The sequence below is a fragment of the Epinephelus lanceolatus genome, chromosome 2 (assembly GCF_041903045.1).
Source record: "Epinephelus lanceolatus isolate andai-2023 chromosome 2, ASM4190304v1, whole genome shotgun sequence".
Taxonomy (NCBI): Eukaryota; Metazoa; Chordata; class Actinopteri; order Perciformes; family Serranidae; genus Epinephelus; species Epinephelus lanceolatus.
The window spans coordinates 22,865,113-22,889,544 of NC_135735.1; the positions used below are offsets into that span (position 1 = coordinate 22,865,113).

Below are 24,432 nucleotides of genomic sequence, written 5' to 3' on the forward strand. Positions count from 1 at the left end.
TTGCGGAGGGCGTGGCTCATCACATAAAGTGTATAACATCTCAAGGGTTTCACCGATCACCACGCAACTTTGTAGGCATATGACCACACATAATCTGAGGGGACCCCTCCATTATTGACCCCATCAAACAAAATGGGGGTGCTAGAGAGCTAATTTCTTATCTAGGCCTAACCGCCATATCGATTTTTACTAAACTTGGTAGATATGTAGAACAGGACGCCTCAAGGTGACTGGAGAAATTTAATTCTAATTGGCAACTGGGTGGCGCTATAACAACAGAAAAATGCTTAAAAATGGCTAAAATGCGACCGATCGCTGTGGCTCCCCCTGTGGCCAAATGTTGTTGTTTTTTTCTAATATTTGGTATGACAAAGTCATGGTATGTATGCTGTACATAATCACAGAAACTGTCAGTGTGTCATTCTGTCAGTCAGTCATTCTGTCTGTCCCACGTTTTTCTACTTACTGACGTCAATCTATGTGAAACTGCACATAGGCATTGAGGACTGACATAGGTAGAAGGAGACAAAGCTACCAATGGGTATGGACTAGTATAGAAGTACTGTAGCAGCAGAAACAGGTAACACATCTCAAGAAAAGAGGAAGATTATTCCAGTCAGATGGAGCTTTGTACTGAAATGACCTTCGTCCAACGTCTTTAAAAATTCAGGGGACAAAGAAAAAGGGATATTGCATATTTCTAAGTGGATATGAGGAATTACATGGAGTCAAAAACTGTTTCAAATGTGAGGCACAATTGAAATGAACACATTTGAAAATGAATTGAATCCAGTAGTTCTCAGACTTTTTCTGTCATGGCCCCCTTTACGAACCAAAACAAATCAACGACCCCCCTTTCTTGTGTAGACTTTAACAATATTGGGGAAACTAAAGGTAAAACAAACCAAGCTGAATTAAAATCACATTCATTCAACTCTGATTTTGCTCATTTTTGGTCATACACCCCTCCCCATGTTGGACCCACACCCTTCCAGGGCAGCCTGATGCTCAGTTTGAGAACCACTGTTACACACACTACTCCTCTCTGTTAATTACTGTACATTACCTCAGGTAAGCAGCAGAGTAATTTGGCAAACAGTTCTCAGCAAAGCCACCACATAATCAAGCCTTTTGGGTTTTCTTTGCTTTCCGCAGGGCTCCAGAGGTACAGGAAAAGTACACAGTTTTGGCAAAAGGGATCATGCTATTAAAAGAAATCTCAACATCCCAGTGGTGGTGAGAGGCTGGCTGTATAAACAGGTGAGCTGTGTTGAAGAGTTTTGTTTGAATCTGATGTTGTATGATGATGAATGTTCAGACTGCCCTTACAAAACCCTCTAATCTGGACTCCAGAGTTTTGTGAGAGTACATAATCCTAAAAAGTATGAGACAAAAAGACCTAGAGCTTTGTGCCGAATGCTGCAAGAAAGAAATAAACTAAAATTATTGTAATAATGATATGCATAAAGCCATCTTCCTCCCCCTGCTCACTGCTAACGAGCACTATATTCCCAAACTACTCTTTTTAATTAAAAAGTGAATTGAAATGCGTTTCTGCAAGGAGGATTTCTAAATACACTGTGTGTCTGCGTTTCCCCCTTCACCTCCAGGACAGCTCTGGAATGCGACTGTGGAAAAGGAAGTGGTTTGTTTTGTCAGACTACTGCTTGTTTTACTACAAAGGTGAGTCTATGAAAAGTGCAGTTGGTCAGAGTTTAACACACCAACATGAAAACCTTTGATGAGGTCTTCTGAGGGAAGAAATGTATTTCTTGATTAATGACAGCCAATAATTGGATGTATGACATGTCTCGCTATCTCTCGCTCTCCCCGGCTTTCTCTTCCTCCCACTTCTCCCTCCTTATTAACTTGAGTGTTTTATTATGGGATGTAATCTTTGCTTGTGTTGCCAGAGCATCCACCTCCTCTCCTCCATTAATCATACTGAATAATAGATAAGTCACATGCCACCTCGTGCCACATGCAGCCACATGGCCTCGGTCAGACAGGGAGTCACCCATGAATTATGCCTCGCTAATTTTCCTGCTGTTCATAAATCTGCAGTCACTCGTAAACATCGTAAAAGAGCTTGGCAGAATTAGAGATCGTTGTCTTGGATGTTACAATACTCTGGGTGTGTGTTGTGTGTTCTCGCTTCACAGACAGCCGAGAGGAGACAGTGCTCGGTAGCATCCCTCTGCCCAGTTATGTCATCGCACCAGTTGAGCCTGATGACCACATTAACCGCAAATATGCCTTCAAGGTAACACTGAAGTGGCATTTCATCAGATTTATGAGTGAAGGTGTCATGTCCATGTCTAGCTAGCAAAACTTGTTTACACTTTTTCTTTCCCAAGAATATTTATTGCTATGTCACTATTAGATAACAGTCCTCACATACTGGTTGCCCCTGTTGTGGTCTCTGTAACACAGGAAGTATGGTTGGGTACTCCCTGCTGCCTAGATAGTCTTTTTTTAAACCTCAGTATTTGAGTACCAACCGAAATGTGTCTGTAGCACAGAGCTATCACATCAAAAACAGTCAAGTATCAAAAGTTGGAATATGGTCCTAGGTTTGTTATCTTAATTGTTTGATCAGATCTTTCCTGATTTAAAGGTCCAGCGTGTAGGATTTAGGGGCATTTATTGGCAGAAATGGTACATAATATTCATAACTATGTTTTCATTAGTTTAGAATCACCCGAAAATAAGAATGGTTGTGTTTTCATTACCTTAAAACAAGCTGTTTTTATCTATGCACAGAGAGGGTCCTCTTTCACTGTCATCATCGAGAGAAGTTTCAGTTCTGCAACCTCACTGCTAGATGCCTCTTGCTACACACTAGACCAGGGGTAGGCAACCTGCAGCTACAGAGCCACATGCAATTCTTTAGCCCCTCTCCAGTTGACAGAAAATAATATGGAAATAAATAACTTTTTATTTTTCTTAACTTAACTAAAATCCAGCAACTTGTACAATCATTTGCAGAATTTCCATGCTGTTTTTTTTCTATTTTTTTTTTTACGGCTGTGTCTTTGTATCTTACAGGCAAACAACAAGGAGTTAAAATAAACCAAGCACATCCCAGCTTAAAGTATTAATTTTGAAAACGAACAAAAGGTATAAGTTGGGAAAAGGAAATGTTGGACAAAAAAAGACTAAAGAAAGAAGAAAATTTTAAAAAAGTGATAAGGTTAGGTAGTGGAGTTGCGCATGTGTTTATACAGTGGCATGAGTGTACGTAAATGCATCAGGAGGTGAGTCAGGTGGGGGAGGCAGAGATACATATACAGTACAGGCCAAAAGTTTGGACACACCTTCTCATTCAATGCGTTTTCTTTATTTTCATGACTATTTACATTGTAGATTCTCACTGAAGGCATCAAAACTATGAATGAACACATGTGGAGTTATGTACTTAACAAAAAAAGGTGAAATAACTGAAAACATGTTTTATATTCTAGTTTCTTCAAAATAGCCACCCTTTGCTCTGATTACTGCTTTGCACACTCTTGGCATTCTCTCAATGAGCTTCAAGAGGTAGTCACCTGAAATGGTTTTCCAACAGTCTTGAAGGAGTTCCCAGAGGTGTTTAGCACTTGTTGGCCCCTTTGCCTTCACTCTGCGGTCCAGCTCACCCCAAACCATCTCGATTGGGTTCAGGTCCGGTGACTGTGGAGGCCAGGTCATCTGCCGCAGCACTCCATCACTCTCCTTCTTGGTCAAATAGCCCTTACACAGCCTGGAGGTGTGTTTGGGGTCATTGTCCTGTTGAAAAATAAATGATCGTCCAACTAAACGCAAACCAGATGGGATGGCATGTCGCTGCAGGATGCTGTGGTAGCCATGCTGGTTCAGTGTGCCTTCAATTTTGAATAAATCCCCAACAGTGTCACCAGCAAAACACCCCCACACCATCACACCTTCTCCTCCATGCTTCGCAGTGGGAACCAGGCATGTGGAATCCATCCGTTCACCTTTTCTGCGTCTCACAAAGACACGGCGGTTGGAACCAAAGATCTCAAATTTGGAATCATCAGACCAAAGCACAGATTTCCACTGGTCTAATGTCCATTCCTTGTGTTTCTTGGCCCAAACAAATCTCTTCTGCTTGTTGCCTCTCCTTAGCAGTGGTTTCCTAGCAGCTATTTGACCATGAAGGCCTGATTGGCGCAGTCTCCTCTTAACAGTTGTTCTAGAGATGGGTCTGCTGCTAGAACTCTGTGTGGCATTCATCTGGTCTCTGATCTGAGCTGCTGTTAACTTGCGATTTCTGAGGCTGGTGACTCGGATGAACTTATCCTCAGAAGCAGAGGTGACTCTTGGTCATCCTTTCCTGGGTCGGTCCTCATGTGTGCCAGTTTCGTTGTAGCGCTTGATGGTTTTTGCGACTCCACTTGGGGACACATTTAAAGTTTTTGCAATTTTCCGGACTGACTGACCTTCATTTCTTAAAGTAATGATGGCCACTCGTTTTTCTTTAGTTAGCTGATTGGTTCTTGCCATAATATGAATTTTAACAGTTGTCCAATAGGGCTGTCGGCTGTGTATTAACCTGACTTCTGCACAACACAACTGATGGTCCCAACCCCATTGATAAAGCAAGAAATTCCACTAATTAACCCTGATAAGGCACACCTGTGAAGTGGAAACCATTTCAGGTGACTACCTCTTGAAGCTCATGGAGAGAATGCCAAGAGTGTGCAAAGCAGTAATCAGAGCAAAGGGTGGCTATTTTGAAGAAACTAGAATATAAAACATGTTTTCAGTTATTTCACCTTTTTTTGTTAAGTACATAACTCCACATGTGTTCATTCATAGTTTTGATGCCTTCAGTGAGAATCTACAATGTAAATAGTCATGAAAATAAAGAAAACGCATTGAATGTGAAGGTGTGTCCAAACTTTTGGCCTGTACTGTATGCTGTAAAATATGTAGGTGGATTTCAATCACTTCTCTATGTTAGTATGGCGATAGCAGGGGCCCATCTTTGGATAAATGTTTCTTTTTGGAGTCTCAAGGAGTACGCTATCTGTTCCATGCGGTAAATTTCCCATACCCTCTCAATCCACCATTTTAACTTCTAATGTGTTGTTGTAAACCTAAAGTGATTCTTACATTCTTCAACTGTAAAAATGCGCAGCCTCTACACTGACTTAAAAAAATGTTTTAACATTTCGTCAATTAAAATGTGCGTCATACAGTACGTCTGTGGCCTGGCGCCTTTTCCGCTAAAAACATCACTAGTGATAGCTGCAGTAGTCTTGAGTCAGCCTAGCTGGGATAGGTGTGGATTCCAAATCCAAAAATGGAAAAGTCTCAGGGGAAAATAGAGAATTTAATGGGTGGACAAATTAGCCCACTGCAGAATCGCCACCTTGTGTTGAAACATACGGTATTAATGAATCCTCATGTTGATCTATTTTTAATGTAGATACCTTTATTATGAGGCTCAAATATGTTTTGCGGCTCCAGACAGATTTTTTTTTTCCTTTTTGGGCAAAAATGGCTCTTGATAGTAACTGGTATTTCCAGGCCTTTTTGTCACCACAGTTGCTGACCCCTGCACTAGACCTTTAAATTATAACATTTCTATTCATTGATCATGTTAGTAATGCAAATTTATACCGCTGCTTGTATGATGAAACACGAAACACTGATTTGTTTGAGAAGTTTGGCGTATTTTGTTAAATTAACAGAAAACAAAAAAGGTTTTGTAAAAAAATCTATGAAGACTTCTTTAAGAAGTCCAGTTTTGAGAAGTCCGATGAAACTTCTGGCCTTCTGGTAGTTGATCTTTTTTTAACACAAACCCAATGATGGGTGTTGGATAGCTGCAGCACAACCCTTTATGTATTCTGTGCAAGGTTTGATTTTGTTAACCTACTGTGAGAAGGGGCAGAAATACATTTTCCACTGTCTTGCGGTAGCCCCTGCCAGAGTGCCAGAGAGGCTGCAGCAGTGCAATGTTCAATATGGTTTACACAGTGCAAGAGCTTTGTTCTTTCATTGAAATCTGAATGACACATAGCTCCCTGGTTGTACAGTCCCCAGCAGAGCCGGCCCACATTTGATAATAGCGTCATTTTTATTTAAAAATGTGCGACTGAACTTTTCTTTGCATGCGGCAAAGTCTTTTTCTCTTTTTCCCGTCTGTGAATTGTGCCAGAGGACAGCAAAGGGATTTATGTCTTTTGGTTACAGCAAGAGTGTTAACATTATCCAGCTCCTCCTTTGTGGAAACACAGAGCGTGTTGCAAAGAACAATAGTGCCTGAATGTTTGATGCACCGCTGCAGCTTCAGGGCATTCTGTTGCAATCCTTTCAGCTCCTTTGTACTTCGAGCTTTTGTTCTTGGATTCTGTGTGTGCACGTGTGCGTGTGTCTGAGTGTGAGTGCTTGTCTGTGTGCGTGTATGTGTGGTACACACCTCGTGCATTTGACAGATCATATTACATACAATGGAATTTGTACTGTAATTGTGCTGCTGGAAATATTAATTATACATTCAGCCTTTTCTCCGTCTCCTCCCACCACTTGCTGTGTGCTGTGTAAGGTTAGGTGAAATGAGCCTGAGCTCTGCTGTACCACCCTGTATTTAAGAGATCCCTATTCCCCTCAGCTCTCTCAGAGCCATCATGCATTTAAGAGGAGGAGATTTCATTAAGTGTATCTGAGGTGCTTTGGAAATTTTCAGTTACTGCTAAGTAAGCATGACAGCAGCTCAGTAGATGGTGGTGTTGTTCAACAACGGGATGTTTCAGACTATTAAAGCTACTGAAAGACCAAAGTTTTTGTTGTCCAGAAATAATAGGAGAAGGTGACACTAATTTTTTTCTCAAAATCAATTGTATTTGAGGTTGAACGGACAGGATATAAGAAAACAGGTTGTGTAAGTCAGCACAGTACCTCTGAAGTATTTTTGCTTGTATTTTTTTACCCTCCCCATAGCGCTGGAGCTGTTACGCCACAGTGATGTATCTGATTGTAAAGTGTCAAAACACTGTTGATGGTGCCACTGTTACTCACTCCTGCTTCTGTGATGACTGTCATCAGACCACAGCTGGAGCCATTTCTGTTCTCTGTTATTGAGTCAGCAACTTCCTGTTGTTTTTCTGTTGTTCTCTTATTTTTGCTCATCTCACTGTGTTTCTCTCATTCCCTGTTGGTCAATTGCCTCCCATTGTGACCTGGTGTGTGTGCGCGGGCGGAGTGAGTACTGTTCTCTGCGGGCGGTCGTCCTCAATCACACTGGCTTCCTGTCTTGCATGACTAGGTATTTGATTTCACTTGAGCCTCGTCAGTGGACCGTCACCCTCAGCCCATTTTTGTTTCATGTCATGCTAGCAGCTACTGAATGCACATTTTGAAATGTGCATCAAAGTCTCATCATGTACAGACATGACCACAGTCATCTATGGACAATGCCAGAGCACACAGGGTTGCACTTAGTTTCACTCCTCCACTTTTGGGTGGGAGACTGATCATTTCAAATCCAATGGACCACAGAGCGACAAAAAGGCAACATGTGTGTAATGTCCACATCTTTAATAAGTCAGCCAGCTGATAATTATTATAAATGTGGTCAACAAGTAGACACTCGCACTGCCAAGGCTACTCACTGGATCAATCAAATATATATGTACTCTCAGTGGCTCTGGTATTTGTCTTGTCGAGCTGCATATCATTTATCACATCCTCATCGTCATTGGAGTGGTGGACGTTTCTTTTCTTTGGATGTTTGTTGCCATCAGCAATTTACCTCTGCTGTACTGACATTAGTTTTATATTGTTTAACTAAAGAAATACAATATAAACTATTAACTTGTTTCTCTACATGTGTTTTGAAGCAGGTCCTTTGTTTGGTTTGCAGTTTTTGGCTTCTCACATGTTTCATAAAGGTTAAAGATTTGTGTAGTAGAATAAATGCATTCACTTTACAGTCTTTAGAGCTGAAGAATTATGGTAATGACCAGCTGGTAAAGGTCTTTTGTTTTGACTCTTAAAGGGGACTTATTATGCTTTTCCTTATTGTCTGTCAAATCTACTATATTACAGTGGTGGACCTTTAGATTAAACATGGCCAAAGTTTAAAATAATGAGGTAAACTTATGTAAAAGTAATCCATGTGAGCAACAACCTCAGGCTTCAGACTGCTTCCAAGATATATGGTTATCTGCTCTAGGCAAGAGTTCACCTTACGTAGCCTACATTACACTGCTACATGTAGCTACATGCTAACATCAGGGAAACATATAAACTTAGCAGCCAGTGTTGTTCATTTCTCCCCAGTTTGGGATCCTATTTCTGCTGGAACATGTCTGGTTGTGAGGATTTTGGTTTAGAAGCTCTTTCTCTCCACGGCAGTAAATTATGGCTATACTCCGATAGTTATTCCCCGGCTGCAATGACAGTGCAGAGACACTGAGATATGGAAGACCTGGACACACTGACCAATTAAATCAGATTGGGCTTCTTTGGGTGCTAAAACGGAGTGTCTCAAACAGAGGGTGAATACAAGTGTTCCAGCACAGACAGTATGAGAAAAATAAATTGTTTTTTAAATATTAAAGCATGTTAAAGTATTCTAGTGGAGACCCAGAATACAAGTATGAACCTGAAAATGACCATAATAGGTCCTCTTTAAGAACCTAAAGAGGTCAGCTTAGAGGTTGAAACAACACACTGACAGTGACGTGTTGTTTATGAACAGAATAACATACAGAAAGAGCTCCCTCAGCGAAGATAATGATGCACTAATTACACATGTCTCTACAGTACTTTAGTATAGTTTTTCCATTTGTGAGGATACATATGATAAATCAGGATTGTATTTCCATAATTACTAATGGACCTTTTTTGGTCACTGGATATATTTTCGCTGATTTTACCTCTGTTTATTGAGCATGCTGTGGCACTGGACTCAGTAAAGATAACACTCTTCCCACAGTACTACAGTTAAAGCTTGTTGTCAGATACTCTTGTGGTATTGTAGGCAGCTGTTAATAGTGAAGTTACAATTAATGTGAAATAACTAGCATCTTGCACAAAAAACATTGATTATGGAAATATACAGTATGTTTAAAGGAGCAATAAGCGAAATTCATCATTTCTAGATTGAAGGAATTAAAAAATTGCTATGTGAAGAACTAGAGGTGTAATTTCATCTGGAGTATAGCATGACCTCACACACCCTCTCTCTGTGTTGATCTCCAGCCCCTTGTTTACAAGCCGGTCCGGCTGCACGTTCATGTGAATCCCCCCCCCCTCTTGGAGCCCTTGGCCCTCCCTCCCTATAAAAGGCTACAGCCAGTGAGCAATGGCAGCGCATATTTTCGAAATGAAATGGCAGAGAGTGGAACGAAACCGGGGCTAACCGGTGCTTCCTCCTCAGGCTCCACTTCACTCAGCTGCCCCACAGATCCGCTACCTCTCCCACTTTAACCTCAATAACAATCCGGAGCTAGCTGGGAGCGGCTGGCGAGGCGTTAGCCGCAGCATGACCGGAGGGAAGCACAGCCAGTTAGCCTCCACTAGCTTCCCAACTAGCCCCGGCTCTCTGTTTGGATCCAACTGGAGCACCGAGCCCTGGTTTGTTATTCAGGTTAATGTGGGCAGAAGCAGCGGGTTTATCGGGCACCTGAGTGAAGCTGGGTGAAGTGGAGGCTGTGGAGGAAACACTGGGATGGGTTAATGTCTGAAGCTTGAGTTATTAGCGGCTCGGTCCCAGCAATGGGTCAGGCGTTACGGTTGTGTTAAGTGAGTAAGTTAGCCCGGCAGCCCAGCTAACATTTTCAATTAGCATTGTAAAATGTAGCTTCCCCGCGAGGCTACATTTTTGTAATATATTTGCTGAGATGGAGGCGAGGCTCAGTGACTAGAAGAGCTGATAGAAGAGCTCCATAGCTGTAAGTTACTCCAGTAGCCGGTGGCAGCCGACTCGGCTAGTGCTAACACCGGGAGCTAACGCTAACGTTCCTCCTCTTCTCCGTGAGTGAGAGCGATGTTTTAGCCTAGCAGGCAGCCCGCAAGCCTGGCGGACAGCCTGGCGGGCTGCTCAAGCTCCGGACATTAACCCATCCCGGTGTTTCCTCCGCAGCCTCCACTTCACCCAGCTTCACTCAGCTGCTCGATAAACCCGCTGCTTCTTCCCACTTTAACCTGAAGCGATGTTTTAGCCTAGCGGGCAGCCCGCGAGCCAGCTGCCCGCTAGGCTAAAACATCGCTCTCACTCACAGAGAAGAGGACGAACGTTAGCGTTAGCTCCCGGTGTTAGCACTAGCCGAGTCGGCTGCCACCAACTACTGGAGTAACTTAAGAGCTATGGAGCACTTCTACCACCTCGCCTCCATCTCAGGAAATATATTACATTTATTGCAGGTACCATCATCATTGAAATAGACAGGGGAATAGCTAAACACAGCAGAGGCCGAGACATCGCTAACTGCTAGACGAGGCGAGTGGGGTGGGGGGGTGGAGAGCAGAGGTAGAGGGAGGAGTGGCTAATGACACACTTTGTTTTGGTCTACAGGCAGTGCACAACAGCAAACCTAGCGGTCAAACGATTTCGCTTTTTGCCCCTTTAAACATCACTACTATCATTTTGCACTCTTCATCTGTATATTGAGTAGATCGGTACAACATGTTTTGCAGATTTAAAAAAAGAATGTAATCTGTACAATGAGAAGTGAGAGGAAATTTGCATTTGTGGTGGAAACTAAAGGAGATAAAACACTCAGTAGCTATGAAACTGTGCAAAAAGGTGCTGCATGCCTTTCTGTGGTCTAGCTGGTTGTCTGCACCAGAATCAGGTTCGGTTAAGTGTGAAGAATTAGGTGCCACACTGTACCACCAAGCTATTAGGACAGATTTATACCACCACATATAAACATATAAATAACCTAAGTGAATGTTTATGTAGTGTGGTTATGTGTATTCTGAAGTGAAGTGATGACAGATGACCACAGTTGCCGTTTTGTTGCCACTGAACAGTCGTTTGCCGCAGTTGCTGTCTAACTTCTGTGTGCCAAAGATATTGTATATTTTTTGCTGAAGCTTTTTTAAAAAGCAGCTGGAAACTATAACCTGTGTTATGCTTTTTTTTTTCCTTGACAGAAACAGCACAATGTTCACATTGTTTCTGCCGCAGCACTTTGCTCCCTCCCTTTTTTTCCTCAGTAAAATGTTGCTGTAAACTTTGTCCTCGCTGAGTTGACAGCTGTCAGTCTCAGTAAACAAGAAAGCAAAGTTTTCCACTCATCAGAACAAACTGGCAGCTTTTTCCTGTCTTTAGTGAGAAGTTCTTACATCTATCCTCTCTGTCTCTCTCCCCATCTTTCTCTCTTTCTTTGATAGGCAAGCCATACAGGAATGCGCTCCTACATTTACAATAAGAACTCTGTGATTGGCTCACAGGCAGAACACTGCGGGATGCGGACATATTTCTTCAGTGCAGACACACAGGAGGACATGAATGGCTGGATCCGGGCCATGAACCAGGCTGCGCTGATGCAGCAGAGTCACACTATAAAGAGGTTGGTCTTGCTCTACAGAGTAGGATTCATTTCTCTTATTGGCCGGGCTTCTACTCGTACCAACATCTCGCCATCCCTAAAGCACAGCCTCTCTGAGATGATATGATAAAGGGAACCTGGGTGTCACAGTCATTTCAGCCAGACAGTAATCATCTGCTTTCCTAGAGAGTTATGTGTTCAGGTTTTTATGCATCAACTACAGCATCTGCTGCTTTAATAGGGCTTTCATAACTGAAATATGCTCCTTTTTCCTGCCTCCATGTGTTTTATTTAACAGCATGAGCCGTCTAACACAGCAGGTCCAGCCCTGTCCTCCTGTTCTGGGGCACTTAGATGTCTGCAGTGTGTATGTGTGTGTGTGTACTGCATCTGGTCTGGTATAGATGAAGCTTATTGCAGCCCAATGCCAGCAAAGCACTTCCACTATAGAATCCATTTCCGCAGCAGTAATCACAACATACAGGGCTGATTTGTGTGCATTTATTGTTGTTGAAAATATTTACAATCAAATTAGACATACTCTGGAATACAGTCTGATACTCTGTGACTACTGCATGTGTGGTTAACTGCATTTAGACATCTTAGATTAGCTGGCTGCATGGTTCGAATGGTCTGTGCAATAATGCCACCTAGAGGCCGATGCAAGTCCGTACTCCTGAAATTTTTATTTGGGAAGCACTCAGCGTTCCACATGACAGTCTTAGTTTGGTCCCTTGAAATGAAACATTAATTCAGTGAAATGCTTTGAACTAATGAAGTAGTAATAAACGCTAACACTACATTTTCCACTGACTTCTGTGAGAGGTGATCACTTAACTGCAACATGTACCAAAGTCAGTTTTAATTTACCTTTTATTGGCGTTCCTGCATTCAAATTTAACCTTTTAGGAATAATTTTAGCAGAAATGAGCCACCCTGAAGTGTAAGCAGTTTGTAAATCATCAATAACAGTTTGAAAATGAGACGTTTTAAGTCATGTCGTATTCCCTTAGGTGGGCAAGGGATTAATGAATTTAAATGCAAAACCTAATGAATTACATCGCTTATCATTCGAGCACATTAAAAAGAGTGGCAGAGTGGGGATTCACTCTGCATGCATTGTCGACAAAGGGCTCTACTCTCCTTTCCTCTATTGAGAAATATTTAAAAGGCACAGATGGAAAGTTATTGAATCACTCCCCATCGTCTCTAATCTTTTTTAAGAGAAACTCAGTAATAAATCGGACCGTGTGTTCAAGTGTCCCTGCAAATGGATTAGAAAATTACCCTCAGAGTCACACAAGGTTAATTTGAGTGTCCATTGTGTTTTTTTATCCACTGCTTAATGTCCTGTAATCCCTTGTTTCAAGAGTAGCTATGCACTTCATCATAATATACAGTGAAGAGGGGAAATTAGATTATGGTTAAATAACTGAATGAGTGTAGCCATGTGTAGGAGTTGAAAAATTAGGCGCTTTAACACTTCACTGCATACTGTCTGCAATTTAAAGGTCCAGTGTGTAGGATTTAGGGGATACAGTATATATTGGCAGAAATGGAATATTATATAATAAGTATGTTTACTTTAGAGTGTAATCACCTAGAAATAAGAATTGACGTGATTTAGTTACCTTAGAATGAGCCGTTTATGTCTACAAAGGGAGCAGGTCCTCGTCCATGGAGTCTGCCATGTTGCAACACCATGTTTCTACAGTAGCCAGAATGGACAAACCAAACAAGTTTGCATATTTGCGTTGGCCACCATCGTTAGCAGCCCTTCTGCAACAAGCCAAACAGGATCAGAAAAACACAGACTTTTTACATGGAACTGCTTTATTTAATGTTTTACCGGTTTAAATCACTGGGTCTGATTGTTTTTGAGAGGAAGAAACCTCTGTGGATAATTGGGCTGCTGGTAAAAACCTTCTTAACATTTTGATCTTAAATTGTCAGATAAAAAAAGGTGAGCATCCGTTAGCAGGTTCTGGGCTAGGGGCCCTTCTAGGAAACACTGATTTGTAACTGAAAACTGCTTTATTCAGTGTTTTTACTGGTTTTAACCACCTGGTCCGTTGTTTTGGAGAGGAGGAGACCTCTGTTGATAATTTTGGCTCCTGGTAAAAACCCTCTGAACAATGAACATTGTAGGAACCCTAACTGGAAGTTCCAGCTCGGCACATTGGAGACGTTTCAGCTGGTTGCAAAAACCTACACACTGCCCCTTTAAGATTTAAGATAAAAATACATTTATTTCAGTTGTTTACAGGAAGGACTAACTTGTGTTGACACATTTAATCACCTTGTCTCACTCTTTTCTAGAGAGGTGGAGAATCCAAAGAAGGCTGTGCAGCAGGCTGTTCCACAGACTAACCACGTCCACTTCAACCAGAACTCATCTCAGTCAGAAAGCCTTCGCAGGACAGACAGAGAGGAACCTCCGGATAATGGTATCCAACTGGCTCACGGAGACGAGGTGAGGTATGGATTAGAGATCCAAGGGAGGCCAAGTCAGTCAGCCGCAGAGGAGAGAGCAGAGAGACTCTCTCCAGACTCTGTCGACGGTGCCGCCCACAAGAACGGACAGCAGACTGTAATCCAAGTGGCTCTGCCACCGGAACAGAACGGAAACTTGGTCTATCAGAGGGGCTTTGTTACGCGGCCAGACCCTGAGAAACACGTGCAGAGGAAGAATACGCTGGCTCAGGTGGAGCAGTGGGTCAAAGTTCAAAAAGGAGACCCACCAAAGAGGTCAGTCTGACTTAACACAGTTTGAATGTATAACAGCAGCTGATTGAAAAACTTGAGTAAATGCCTCCCTCTAGTGGCTAATGTGAGCACTGTTTGAATTGCTTACAATACTCTATGTACAGAGAATATTTTGGTCATGGACAGATAAAATGAAATTGTTTATATATAAGTTAAAAACTTGCATGTGTTTTCTTTCTCAGTGCTCCCTCTGCTGAGTACAGCCTCCCTCGGCGGACTCCTCCATTAAAGCCCAAAGCCAGCACAGTGGACGCCACCTATCAGTCATTGCCAAAGTCTCCTCGTCTCCCGTCTGGCAGCAACTCTCCTCCAGCAACATGTAACCTGCCCAGTGACTACAAGTACGCCCATGACCGGCTCAGCCACTTCCGCATGTCCACCGATGAGCGCATGGCCACCAAGGAGGGGATGGTGTGGCAGCTGTACGAGTGGCAGCAGCGGCAGCAGTTCCGTCATGGCAGCCCCACGGCTCCTATCTACACCGGGCCAAACTTCACAGACTCTTCGTCTTTTAGAGTTACTGTGGAGATGCCACGTTCCATCTCTGTCCCTCCGTCCCCGTGTGAAGTCCCACCGTCAGTCCCCTCCTCCTTCAAACCCCTGTCCCCTCGCAGGCCACACACTCCCTCAGACAGACGCACAGTCAGGCCCCTGGATGAAGTGGCACAGGGAGACAGCACAAGATCCAGCTCCCCCGGCCATATTTGTGCCCATCTTTCTCAGGTAGGATGCCTGTTGTACTGTAGGAGAGGCAGTTTCTGAGAGTTGCCTCTCAGGAATCTTACTCACACATTGCAACAAATGCAGTCCAAAATATTCTGATTCAAAGTGCTCAAATAAATACACAGAACAATGCATTCAAAGAATAATATTAATGAATATTTTTATATCAGTCACCTTGATATTTCATTTCAGTTTCAGATGTTAATTAAATTTAATCAGTATGTACTTAAGCCTAGGTTTGTGAACATTAAGCTAGTGAGTCATCCGTTGAGTGCAGTCAGCGTCATTACTCATAAAATTAAAAAATGCAAATATTAGCGTACTGATTAATTCAGTCTTAAGCCATTTTTAAGGACAAGTTAGAAGGTAATTCTGGTCTTTTTTCCTGCAGTTACTAATTTTAAAAAATACCATGAAGAGAGCAAAACCATCTTACTAACAAGTATTGTCCATGTGTAGCCACAGGATAATATAGCTCATGCCTCCGAGCCAAAGGACACAGGCCAAAAATCATTGCCAGAGATAATTAAAACACATAAAAGAGCGATACCATTTGCACTGTCTGACATATTCTTTAATTATGACGAACATAGTTAGTGTCGTTAATTACTTTTAGCAGTGCAAACACATAATCGTGTCCTGGTTGCTCAGTAACATCTGGCTGACACAAAACTGCTCTGATCAACTGAGTTTTTATTTCAACAACATGTACTGGACATGGGCCGATTAAATCAAAGTCTGAAGGCTTTGGTTTTTGGTGGGATGCCCTGGTTAAATGATTTGTCAATAAATCAGTTAGTCAATCAACAATTGATAAGCAGCTATTTTGAAAATTGATTAATCGTCAGTTTTTAACCAAAACATCAACAATTCTCTGATTTCAGATTTTCCAATGTGAGAATATACTGCTTTTTTTATATCTATAAATTAAATATTTTTGAGTTTTGCTCTGTTGGTCCAACAAAACAATGTGAATATGTCACCAGGTATAAACTGTATATAAAGACTGACGGTATGACAGCTTCCCAAATGAATCCAAGACATGTGGATCAACCCCTGGTGGCTGGCAGCAGTACAGGTCAAAAACCCCGCCCCCTCTATGACGCCTCAAAAAAAAAAAAAAAAAAAAAAAAATCCCAAAGATGGTTTCTGTCATTTTAGCTGGCTCCTATTACATTATTTGTGTAAGTAAGTTTTCTTATTACATTTGGCTTTAATTACTAATATCATGCTATATAAAGAGGGTATGACGTCATGTGTTACAGCTGTGTGTGCCACTTGGTGTGCTTGTGATCAATGGCGCTACTCATGATTGGGTAGCCATAGATTGGGTAGGTGTATGGGTGGGAGCATGATATTGTGGCTCCACTCTCTGATCACTAACGCTGGCTCCAAATGAAGTAACCAGCACAAGATGGCAGCAGGGGTATCAGGGATATTTTGGCTTCATTTTTGGACACGTTGTCCATCTTTATATTCAGTCATTAGTCAATATTAAAATTAGTTATTTTAATATTTTTCACATTGTTAGTAACATGTCAATTGTTTAATGGTTTAAATTTCCTGAACTGTTTCATTCAAGGACAGTGGGAGACTCTTTACTTCACCATTTCTGACATTCTATACACAAAATGATTAAATGATTAATTGAAAATACTGAAAATATTAAAAATACTTGTCAGATGATAATTAACACAACTGTTAGCTGCAGCCTTAGCTGACAGATCTCTTCAGTTGTGTCTTGAATCCCCCCAAACTGGCATAGAGTGGTGATACACAGAGGGCACCAGCAGGTTTGTTCCCAATCTGGTATCACACTGGCACAGACCGGCTGGAGTGAATTACCTCATATGTTTCAAACACTTGCAAAAAATATTTTACTAAAATCTCACCCCCTTACAGTGGCAAATAGTCCAGACTGTATTAGAGCTTTGATCAGGCCAAAACATTCTGTCCCAACCCCCATTGAGCCCGCAGAGGTTCTGACCAAGCCTGAACTGTGGAGGCAGTTTTGGGCCAGAGCCTGAATAAAAACCCAGATTTCCACTATGAAAAATTACTTACCTAATATCAAAACATTTATTACAAGCTGAAGTCAACTAAAGTCTTTTCAGTGCAGTAACAGACATCTGTGACACGATCTCTGACCTGTGCCTTCTCCTAATGAATGTTTGGCACAATGACAACACCATACATTATTCATGACATTACACTGATGATAAGATCTGCTTAAAAAAAGAAATACTGTGAAATTGTTACCATCGCAACTGGTTTCAGACAAAGAATCAAAGCTCCAGAGCCTGTCTCTTGTCACTGCAGGGGGGGCAATTAATTACTGTTTGATCATTTTTTGGAAGTTAAAATGTCTAAAAATACATATTAACATAAATCCAACATATTTTCTTTTTGCAACAGCCTGTCTTTGTGAAGGTGAAGTTTGCTTACTCACCTACCTGAAAAGCAAATACAGGTCCAGATTGCAGCCTGAGGCTGATGTGGCTCTCTGCCTGACAACCTCCATCTGCCCAGTGTAATATGTAATTCAATTTGTAACTGTATATGTAGAAGGGGCTCCCTGCTCTGTCTCTGTTTCAGCTAAGGGGTCCTTATGTTGAAGACCCCTGCTCTAGGGTGTATCCTGCATTTTGCCCAACGTGTCCTGTGATAGGTTTAATTCCCCACAACCCTGTGCAGGATTAAATTGTATAGATAATGGACAGATAGAAGTCCCACCCTTGTTGAATTTATGTGCTGAATCTCAGTCATCGGTGCGTAAACACTGTCATACTGGCACCCAGTAAATGACTGTACCCTGTCATTGGCATAGGACTGAAGAAAAATGCGATGATTCACATGTAGTGAGCCAAATGACAAAGGTCTCATTCTCACGGTAGCTTTGGGTAGTGGATGTGAGGTATCTATTGATGTCGACTTTAAGGATGTTGTGAGCTCACAAGGACACCATGGGAAGATTAGCAGGAGGAGCCTGAGAAGGCTCCAACTTCTCAGCGCGCACACTTTGATGCTCATGTGAATCATTTACAGATTCACACAGTCCACACCCAGGCCTCACTCCACAGGTGGTGTGAGCGTGTGTGAGTAAAAGCTCGCTATTCCCCAAACCCACCGTTGTGCTCAGACAGCACCGCCACCGCCGCAAGAGACGGAGCGAGAGGCCGTCCTGTCATCCACACCCTGCGCTGTCTTCCCACCACACCCTCCACATGTGAAAAGATCTCCCTCCAAACCATCGCCACATTTGCCAACACACACAAGCCTCACAACCAACCCGTTGGCCTTACACAAGTAAACAAAGTGTCACAGATGCGCTGTTTCCTCCATCATTCACCCGAGTGTCAAAACACTAATTACAATCATAAAACACGGTGACGCACAATTATGGAAACCCCTTTAGAAGAAGATGCATTTTCAACAAAGGGAGCCACACTGACTGTGCAACACGATCCAAGGGAGCGATGTTTATGGGAACTAAATTTAGTCTGCAGTGAACTTAGTTTTGGTGCACCCAGCATCTTTGAGGCTGATGGTGCTCTCTGGCTGGAGCACGCTTAAGTAATAGCAATCTGTATACCTCTGTGGAATATCATTAAGAAGTATGTTTTATTAGCAGCTAATCCAGTTTGCCCAGGGCTCCTCAGCACCCTATAAACATCTCCACTGTATCTCAAACATCAGCAGCAGTCTCTTTCTTCTGATCTTGCATTTAAATAAAAAACCTATTATACAGCAAAAAAATAGTGGCATGGGAATCTCAAAGGGAATGGCTTACAGTGCTTCTCTTGCTGGTAGCAAACAAATGTTATTTTAAGAAAGCAGGTTTAGTATAATTTATGTGTAGTTAATTAAATCTCTTGTTGTTTGTGTCCTTTTAAGGTTCTGTAGTGGGCCTGGTTTTCGCTAATTCTGTGTGTTAAGCAAAAACGTCAAATTTCCCGAGCCCTGTAGCGCCTAAAACTCGGGGCACACCTTGTTTCGAATAAGAGTAGGAGTGATGAAAGGGAGAAAGGGATGGATGAAAAAATAAATCTGCTGTGTAGTCAAATTTGTTTGCAGACTTGGAGGCAATGGTTTAACTTTGATTCAGTGTGATCTTGGCAATCTATTGAAGATTTCACTTTATATATATGTAAGTAAATACATATTTAAAGGTCCAGTGTGGAGGATGTGGGGGGATATATTGGCAGAAATAGAATGTAATGTAATAAGTATGTTTTCTTTAGTGTATAATCACCTGCACACAAGAGTCGTCGTGTTTTTGGTACCTTAAGCCCTGTTTCCACTGAGCAGTACGGTACGGTTCAGTTCAGTTCAGTTCGCTTTTTTTTCCATTTCCACTGTGAAAAGTTGTGGATGGTACCAATGCAATCGTTCTGTACCATCCCCATATTTGGTCACCCCTCTGTTGGGGTACCTAGCACACAGATCTGGTACTAAAATGTGGAGCTGTGAACACTGCAGTCCAATGACTAGTCAATAGTGGATGGGCTGAGTTGTTCAGGGCTGACTTGTGGCTCGTTTTGTAACCACTGTTCATACCGTGTTTTATTAGTAGACTGTAGCTATACATTGAGAGGATGTTTTGCTGCCTCTTGCAGCAGCTGTAGACTGAGAAAAAAAAAGAATTAAATTCACCAGACGGAGTGCTTGCGACTTTTAAGGTGGAACAATAACTTGTAAAGTTACTCGTCAACATGAGTTGACGACATGAATCATTCAGCACACCTTAAATTTCACTGTGACAGCTTTGACCATTGCTTTAGTTTTTGTACGACACACACTTTTAGTAATGAGTGGATCTTCAAGCATTTATATTAATTTCGATTGGATTATGTGAACTGCATATATTCTAATCCTCACTCTGAGTAAAAAAAGTGTCACAGAGTGCTGTTCCTGTGGGCTGCGGCAACGCTAAACCCCTGAGCTTGCCTTAGAAGGACTAAATTCACAAACCCGTCATTTTTAGATATCCCATCAAGAGACTCCCCCTCTGCAGCCTGTTTTATTTTGTGCATAAAATTTTGGCGTACAACCCCGTTCTGCTGACAATAAACGAGGTGCAGACTTCCATCTGTGTCACCGGTACAGCAGTGAGTGAGTGACAACAACCCCGCCCACATTTAAGAGTACGGTTTGCAGTGGAAACACTAGGGTCTAGGTACCATGTCTGAAGGGTTACTTTTGGTTCCAAAGGTACCATACTGAAAGTGTTTGGTGGAAACGGGGCTCTAGAATGAGCCATTGATATCTACAATGGGAGCAGGTTTTGTCCACACACTCTGTCATGTTGCACTGCCATGTTTTTACAGTAGCCCAGAACGGACAAACCAAACACGGGCTCTAGGTAGGGCCATTCATGTTTACGTGTCGACCAACGTAGTTAACAGAGCCTCTGAACAGAGTCAGAGGAACACTTATTTTTAATGTAAAACTGCTTTATTCAGTGTTTTTATGGGTTTAAACCACTGGCTCTATTTGTTTTGGAGAGGAAGAGACCTCTGTGGATAATTTGGCTCCTGGTAAAAGTTTCAGCTGGTTGCAGTCTGCAATTCTCACCACTAGATGCCACTAAATCCTACACACTGCTCCTTTAAATACTTTCTGCTCAGTGTCTCCAGCTTCAGACAGCTTATCAGAGTATCTCATTTCACATATCTCCATTATGTTTTATGAATATCATTGTAACTATTTGTAACTACCTATTTTTTAATTAATTGAAACTGAACTGAAGCTGTTTGATATGACTCTACAAGATTTGTAATAAGGTGATGAATTTTGTTTCCCCACAGACTTCCCAAATAGAGAGAAGGTCGATGCCAGCCATGGGATACATCACACACACTGTCAGTGCACCCAGCCTGCATGGCAAAACGGTACGATTCTCCTTATTACATTCACAACATAACTTGGTTTCATAAATAAAGATATGTATCATGTAGTGTATAGTGTTAATATAGTTTTCCAGTCTTGCACAGCCAGCCAGATATGAATAGGACTCCAAATTGCAGGGCTCATTTCAGTGACAGTATCAAGACATAGAATCTGGAGCTGACTGATTTTGTGAACCCCTGTAAAGCTGGTGTAAATGTTATACCATATGATATTTGTTTTAGCGTTATCAGTTCTGCTAACCCTTATCGTCACAGAGTCCCTGATAGAACAATAAATCATCCTCCCAGTCTCAGACGCTGTACTGCCCAGATGGTTCTTAAGTATTTTCTCTCATCCCTCTGCCCTCTCACTGGCCTCTGGCCCCTAACCCCGGGGTCGGCTACAGCCAGAGGAGCTGACTCTGCTTCTCATTCAGCTTCGGAGGCACCAGGCCAAGCTGGCTGGTGTGCATAGCCCCAGCGATGCGTTCGCTCACCTGCAGCAGCACCAGCACAACGGCCTTCTAGGCCCCAGCATGCAGGTCAGGGGTCCTCGTACTTCCCTAACCTCCTGTGCAGCACACTGCAACCCCTGCCAGTGCATTGTGGTCCCACTCTCCCCAGCCAGTCCCATACATTACTTCCCTTTCATGCATAAGACTGTGCGGTCTGTCACTGTTGGTTGTCTTGTTTCTTCAACCATTTTGGCATGGGCTGTATTGCACTTCAGACTGTCCAGAAAACTGTCTTTATAGTTGTTGTCACTCATCCACCTTGTTCAAAACATGAATAAGCTTTCAGAGGCTTGTGTTATTCTATTAGTAAAAAGTAATATGCCATATTTGAAGCATGTTGCTTGTCGAACATACCTGCATTTTATACTTTCCTTTGTTTTATAGACGTATCACCTTGCACAGCCGCAAAAAGCACGCGATGAATGCATTTGTATCCACATTTCTGTGTGCTCTGATAAATCTTTTGCTCTTGGTGTTCTCATTCTGAAGCAGCCATCAGGCCACAGTCTCTTCTGTGAGCCTGTTCACAAACAGCGTATTGCTGTGAGACCAGCAGACGGTGCTCAGTAATGACAACTCCACCCTGTTTCTAACATCCAACCATTCTCTGGCCATCCTCCATGCTAATGAAGAAGTGCAGTTTGACCACATGTCATGCACAAGACCTGAGCTGCTCAGTTGTGTATGAGGTCAAACACGAGGCATTAAACCAGTTAGAAACCTACACGATTACCTAATTACAGTTTGGCTTTACTAACTGTATTTAAAAATACAGAGGTAGAAACGTAAGCTGTAATTGAGACCGAGCTAATTAAAGTTCAGTTAGCAAAGCCTGAACAGCAAATAAAGGCTTTAGGAGTCATCTGGTCACCCATTCTCCTCTGCAGCTTCATTTCAAATGATTTATCTCTCCACTGCTCATTTAAAGGCTGATGATACTTACATACAACTGAAGAAGGACCTGGAGTATCTAGATCTGAAGGTGGGCCCCAACAAAGTAAATGCCACTTTATCCTTTTCATCCTCTTCTCCACCTCTGGACTGCAATCTTGTTCTCCTGCTGCTGCCTCAAACATCTGCCTCCCTGTTTCCCCCCCTTTCCTGTCTGTCCTCTGTTCTGCGCTGTGCTTTCTACTGTCTCCTTATGATTGAAGTAACATGTCTTTTAACTTCTTATTATGTTAATTCTAATCATTTATAATCTGGTGAATCCAACAAAGACAAAGTGATGCAATGTTTGGCTTCTTCAGTAAAAGTTCTGATGTTCAGTTTGTCAAAATGTTTTCCATTAGATGATTATAGTGCTTTCAAATGCAGTTGGGTGATGCACTTATGTCATCCTAACACATGTCGATGTTGAGCTTGTCATGATGGGAATTGAAGTTTTTACACGCATATGGCTGAATTTCTAAGTCATGTGAACTCCAATTCCTGTTTGAGTCTACTTGCAAAAGCCTATTACTGCTGTGTTTAAGCAATTCGCTCATTTAGCTAGCTGTTGGCATATATTCCATTCACACCCGTGCAAAGCATTTGATCCGTAATGATTTGTATGTTTAAACACCACAATGCATTAATTAGAAACCTGGGTTGTGTTTTGGAATAGAGGGAGGTCAGCGAACGATGTGCAGTACATCCTGTAACGCCTCTCCGTTTCCTGTTTCAAAACAGATCCAAAGTATTGACCCGATGATCGTTTCAGTACACAATGTGTTTGAAAACTCCACTCCACAGAGTTTTGGGTACTGTTGGAATGTAAGGACGGTGTGCATACAAAGTGAAACAGACCATTTCACTGCTTTACAAAAAGGAATGTGATGCATCCCTTGGAAATTATGCAGGATTTTGCACATGGATACCCTAATCCGATCACTCACTGCGTGATACCCCCACACTGCCATGAGATTTGAGATGATAGGAAGGAAGCTGCGATGTCAAAGGGCTTCCTTGCATGCTGTGAAGCATTTCTGAATGTATTGAATGTCTGTTTGATATCTTCAGTTTGCTTTTGTTTTGCCTGTTAGAGCATAAGAGACAACCCAATGGTGCTCTTTAAGAAACACAACTGGCAGTGTGACAGCTTACATTTTAGGGCCTCTAGTTTCATCATAGTAAGTGGTGGAAACAGATGATAATGTAAAGTGGTGTGTGATCACTGCGGTACACAGTGTAACGTTGGTAAAAGTGGTCAAAATTTGTTAGTGTTTTTCAGCGACCCTCCCTGAGTGGTAAACACCCTCGCCTTTCAAACTGAATGAGAATATAACGCGGGCTTTCTTTTAAAAACATGTAGTCTAGTCGAGCCCAAGCTAAGATATCCTGGCGATCACTTTCGTGGTTTTCCCAGACTTGACAAAGCTCCCTCCAGAACCACAGAGTACATTATAAAACTGTTCTCACAGCCTGTGTAGTACCCAACATGACTAGTAATTGACATGTAAAATAGGTGGAATGCCCCTTTAACTGAGTCTCTCTCATTCGCACTGGTCCGTACTGCCGAGCTGGGTGTGGGTGTGGTGATCCTGATGTGGGTGTTATGAATATTCTACCCACACTTTTCAGCTTTATGCATTACTAACTGTGACAAACAAATCTCTGCCCCGTTATCTGGAGGATCTCTGGACAGGGCGCACAGTTCCTCCCTGTGTTATTGTACTGATAGCAAAAGAGAAATATCATAGAGTCACTTCTGACTACAATACAAGTGATTTTTAACCTTTATTAGCCCAGGGAGTTTACAAGAGAGACATGGCCAATGTAGCAGCCAATCAAAACACATTTAAAATGCATAAATCCACAATAAACTATTTAAACGTAGTGGCCTCTCAAGGAAAACAAGCACACGTCTCTGTCACCACATTCTTTACGATGCCTTTAATTCATGGGCTGGGCAGAATTGTCATTGTGAGCTTGATAGCATGAAGATGTTAGCATTTAACTCAAAGCACTGATGTGCCTCAGTAAAGCCTCACACAGCCTCTAGCGCGGCTGTAGACTCTTGTTAAGATGATGGTGTTTCTCCTTAGA

At 42.2% G+C, this 24,432-nt stretch overlaps 1 protein-coding gene across 21 annotated transcripts in view; it reads left to right on the top strand.

The window, feature by feature from the left end:
* Nucleotides 1–24,432, top strand: part of plekha7b (pleckstrin homology domain containing, family A member 7b) — a 96,538-nt gene that overhangs the window by 50,474 nt on the left and 21,632 nt on the right. For 7 of the 21 annotated variants that reach the window (XM_033628697.2, XM_078175383.1, XM_078175378.1 and 4 more), the window contains 9 exons: nucleotides 1,156–1,260; nucleotides 1,611–1,683; nucleotides 2,163–2,263; nucleotides 11,356–11,534; nucleotides 13,833–14,261; nucleotides 14,462–15,002; nucleotides 20,810–20,893; nucleotides 21,298–21,432; nucleotides 22,334–22,402. In XM_033628697.2, the coding sequence (XP_033484588.2) occupies nucleotides 1,156–1,260; nucleotides 1,611–1,683; nucleotides 2,163–2,263; nucleotides 11,356–11,534; nucleotides 13,833–14,261; nucleotides 14,462–15,002; nucleotides 20,810–20,893; nucleotides 21,298–21,432; nucleotides 22,334–22,402 (1,716 nt within the window). Of the gene's footprint in view, nucleotides 1–1,155; nucleotides 1,261–1,610; nucleotides 1,684–2,162; nucleotides 2,264–7,135; nucleotides 7,277–11,355; nucleotides 11,535–13,832; nucleotides 14,262–14,461; nucleotides 15,003–20,809; nucleotides 20,894–21,297; nucleotides 21,433–22,333; nucleotides 22,403–24,432 lie in introns of those variants that run through there. The other 14 variants (XM_033628698.2, XM_078175413.1, XM_078175377.1 and 11 more) reach the window with 8 other exon arrangements.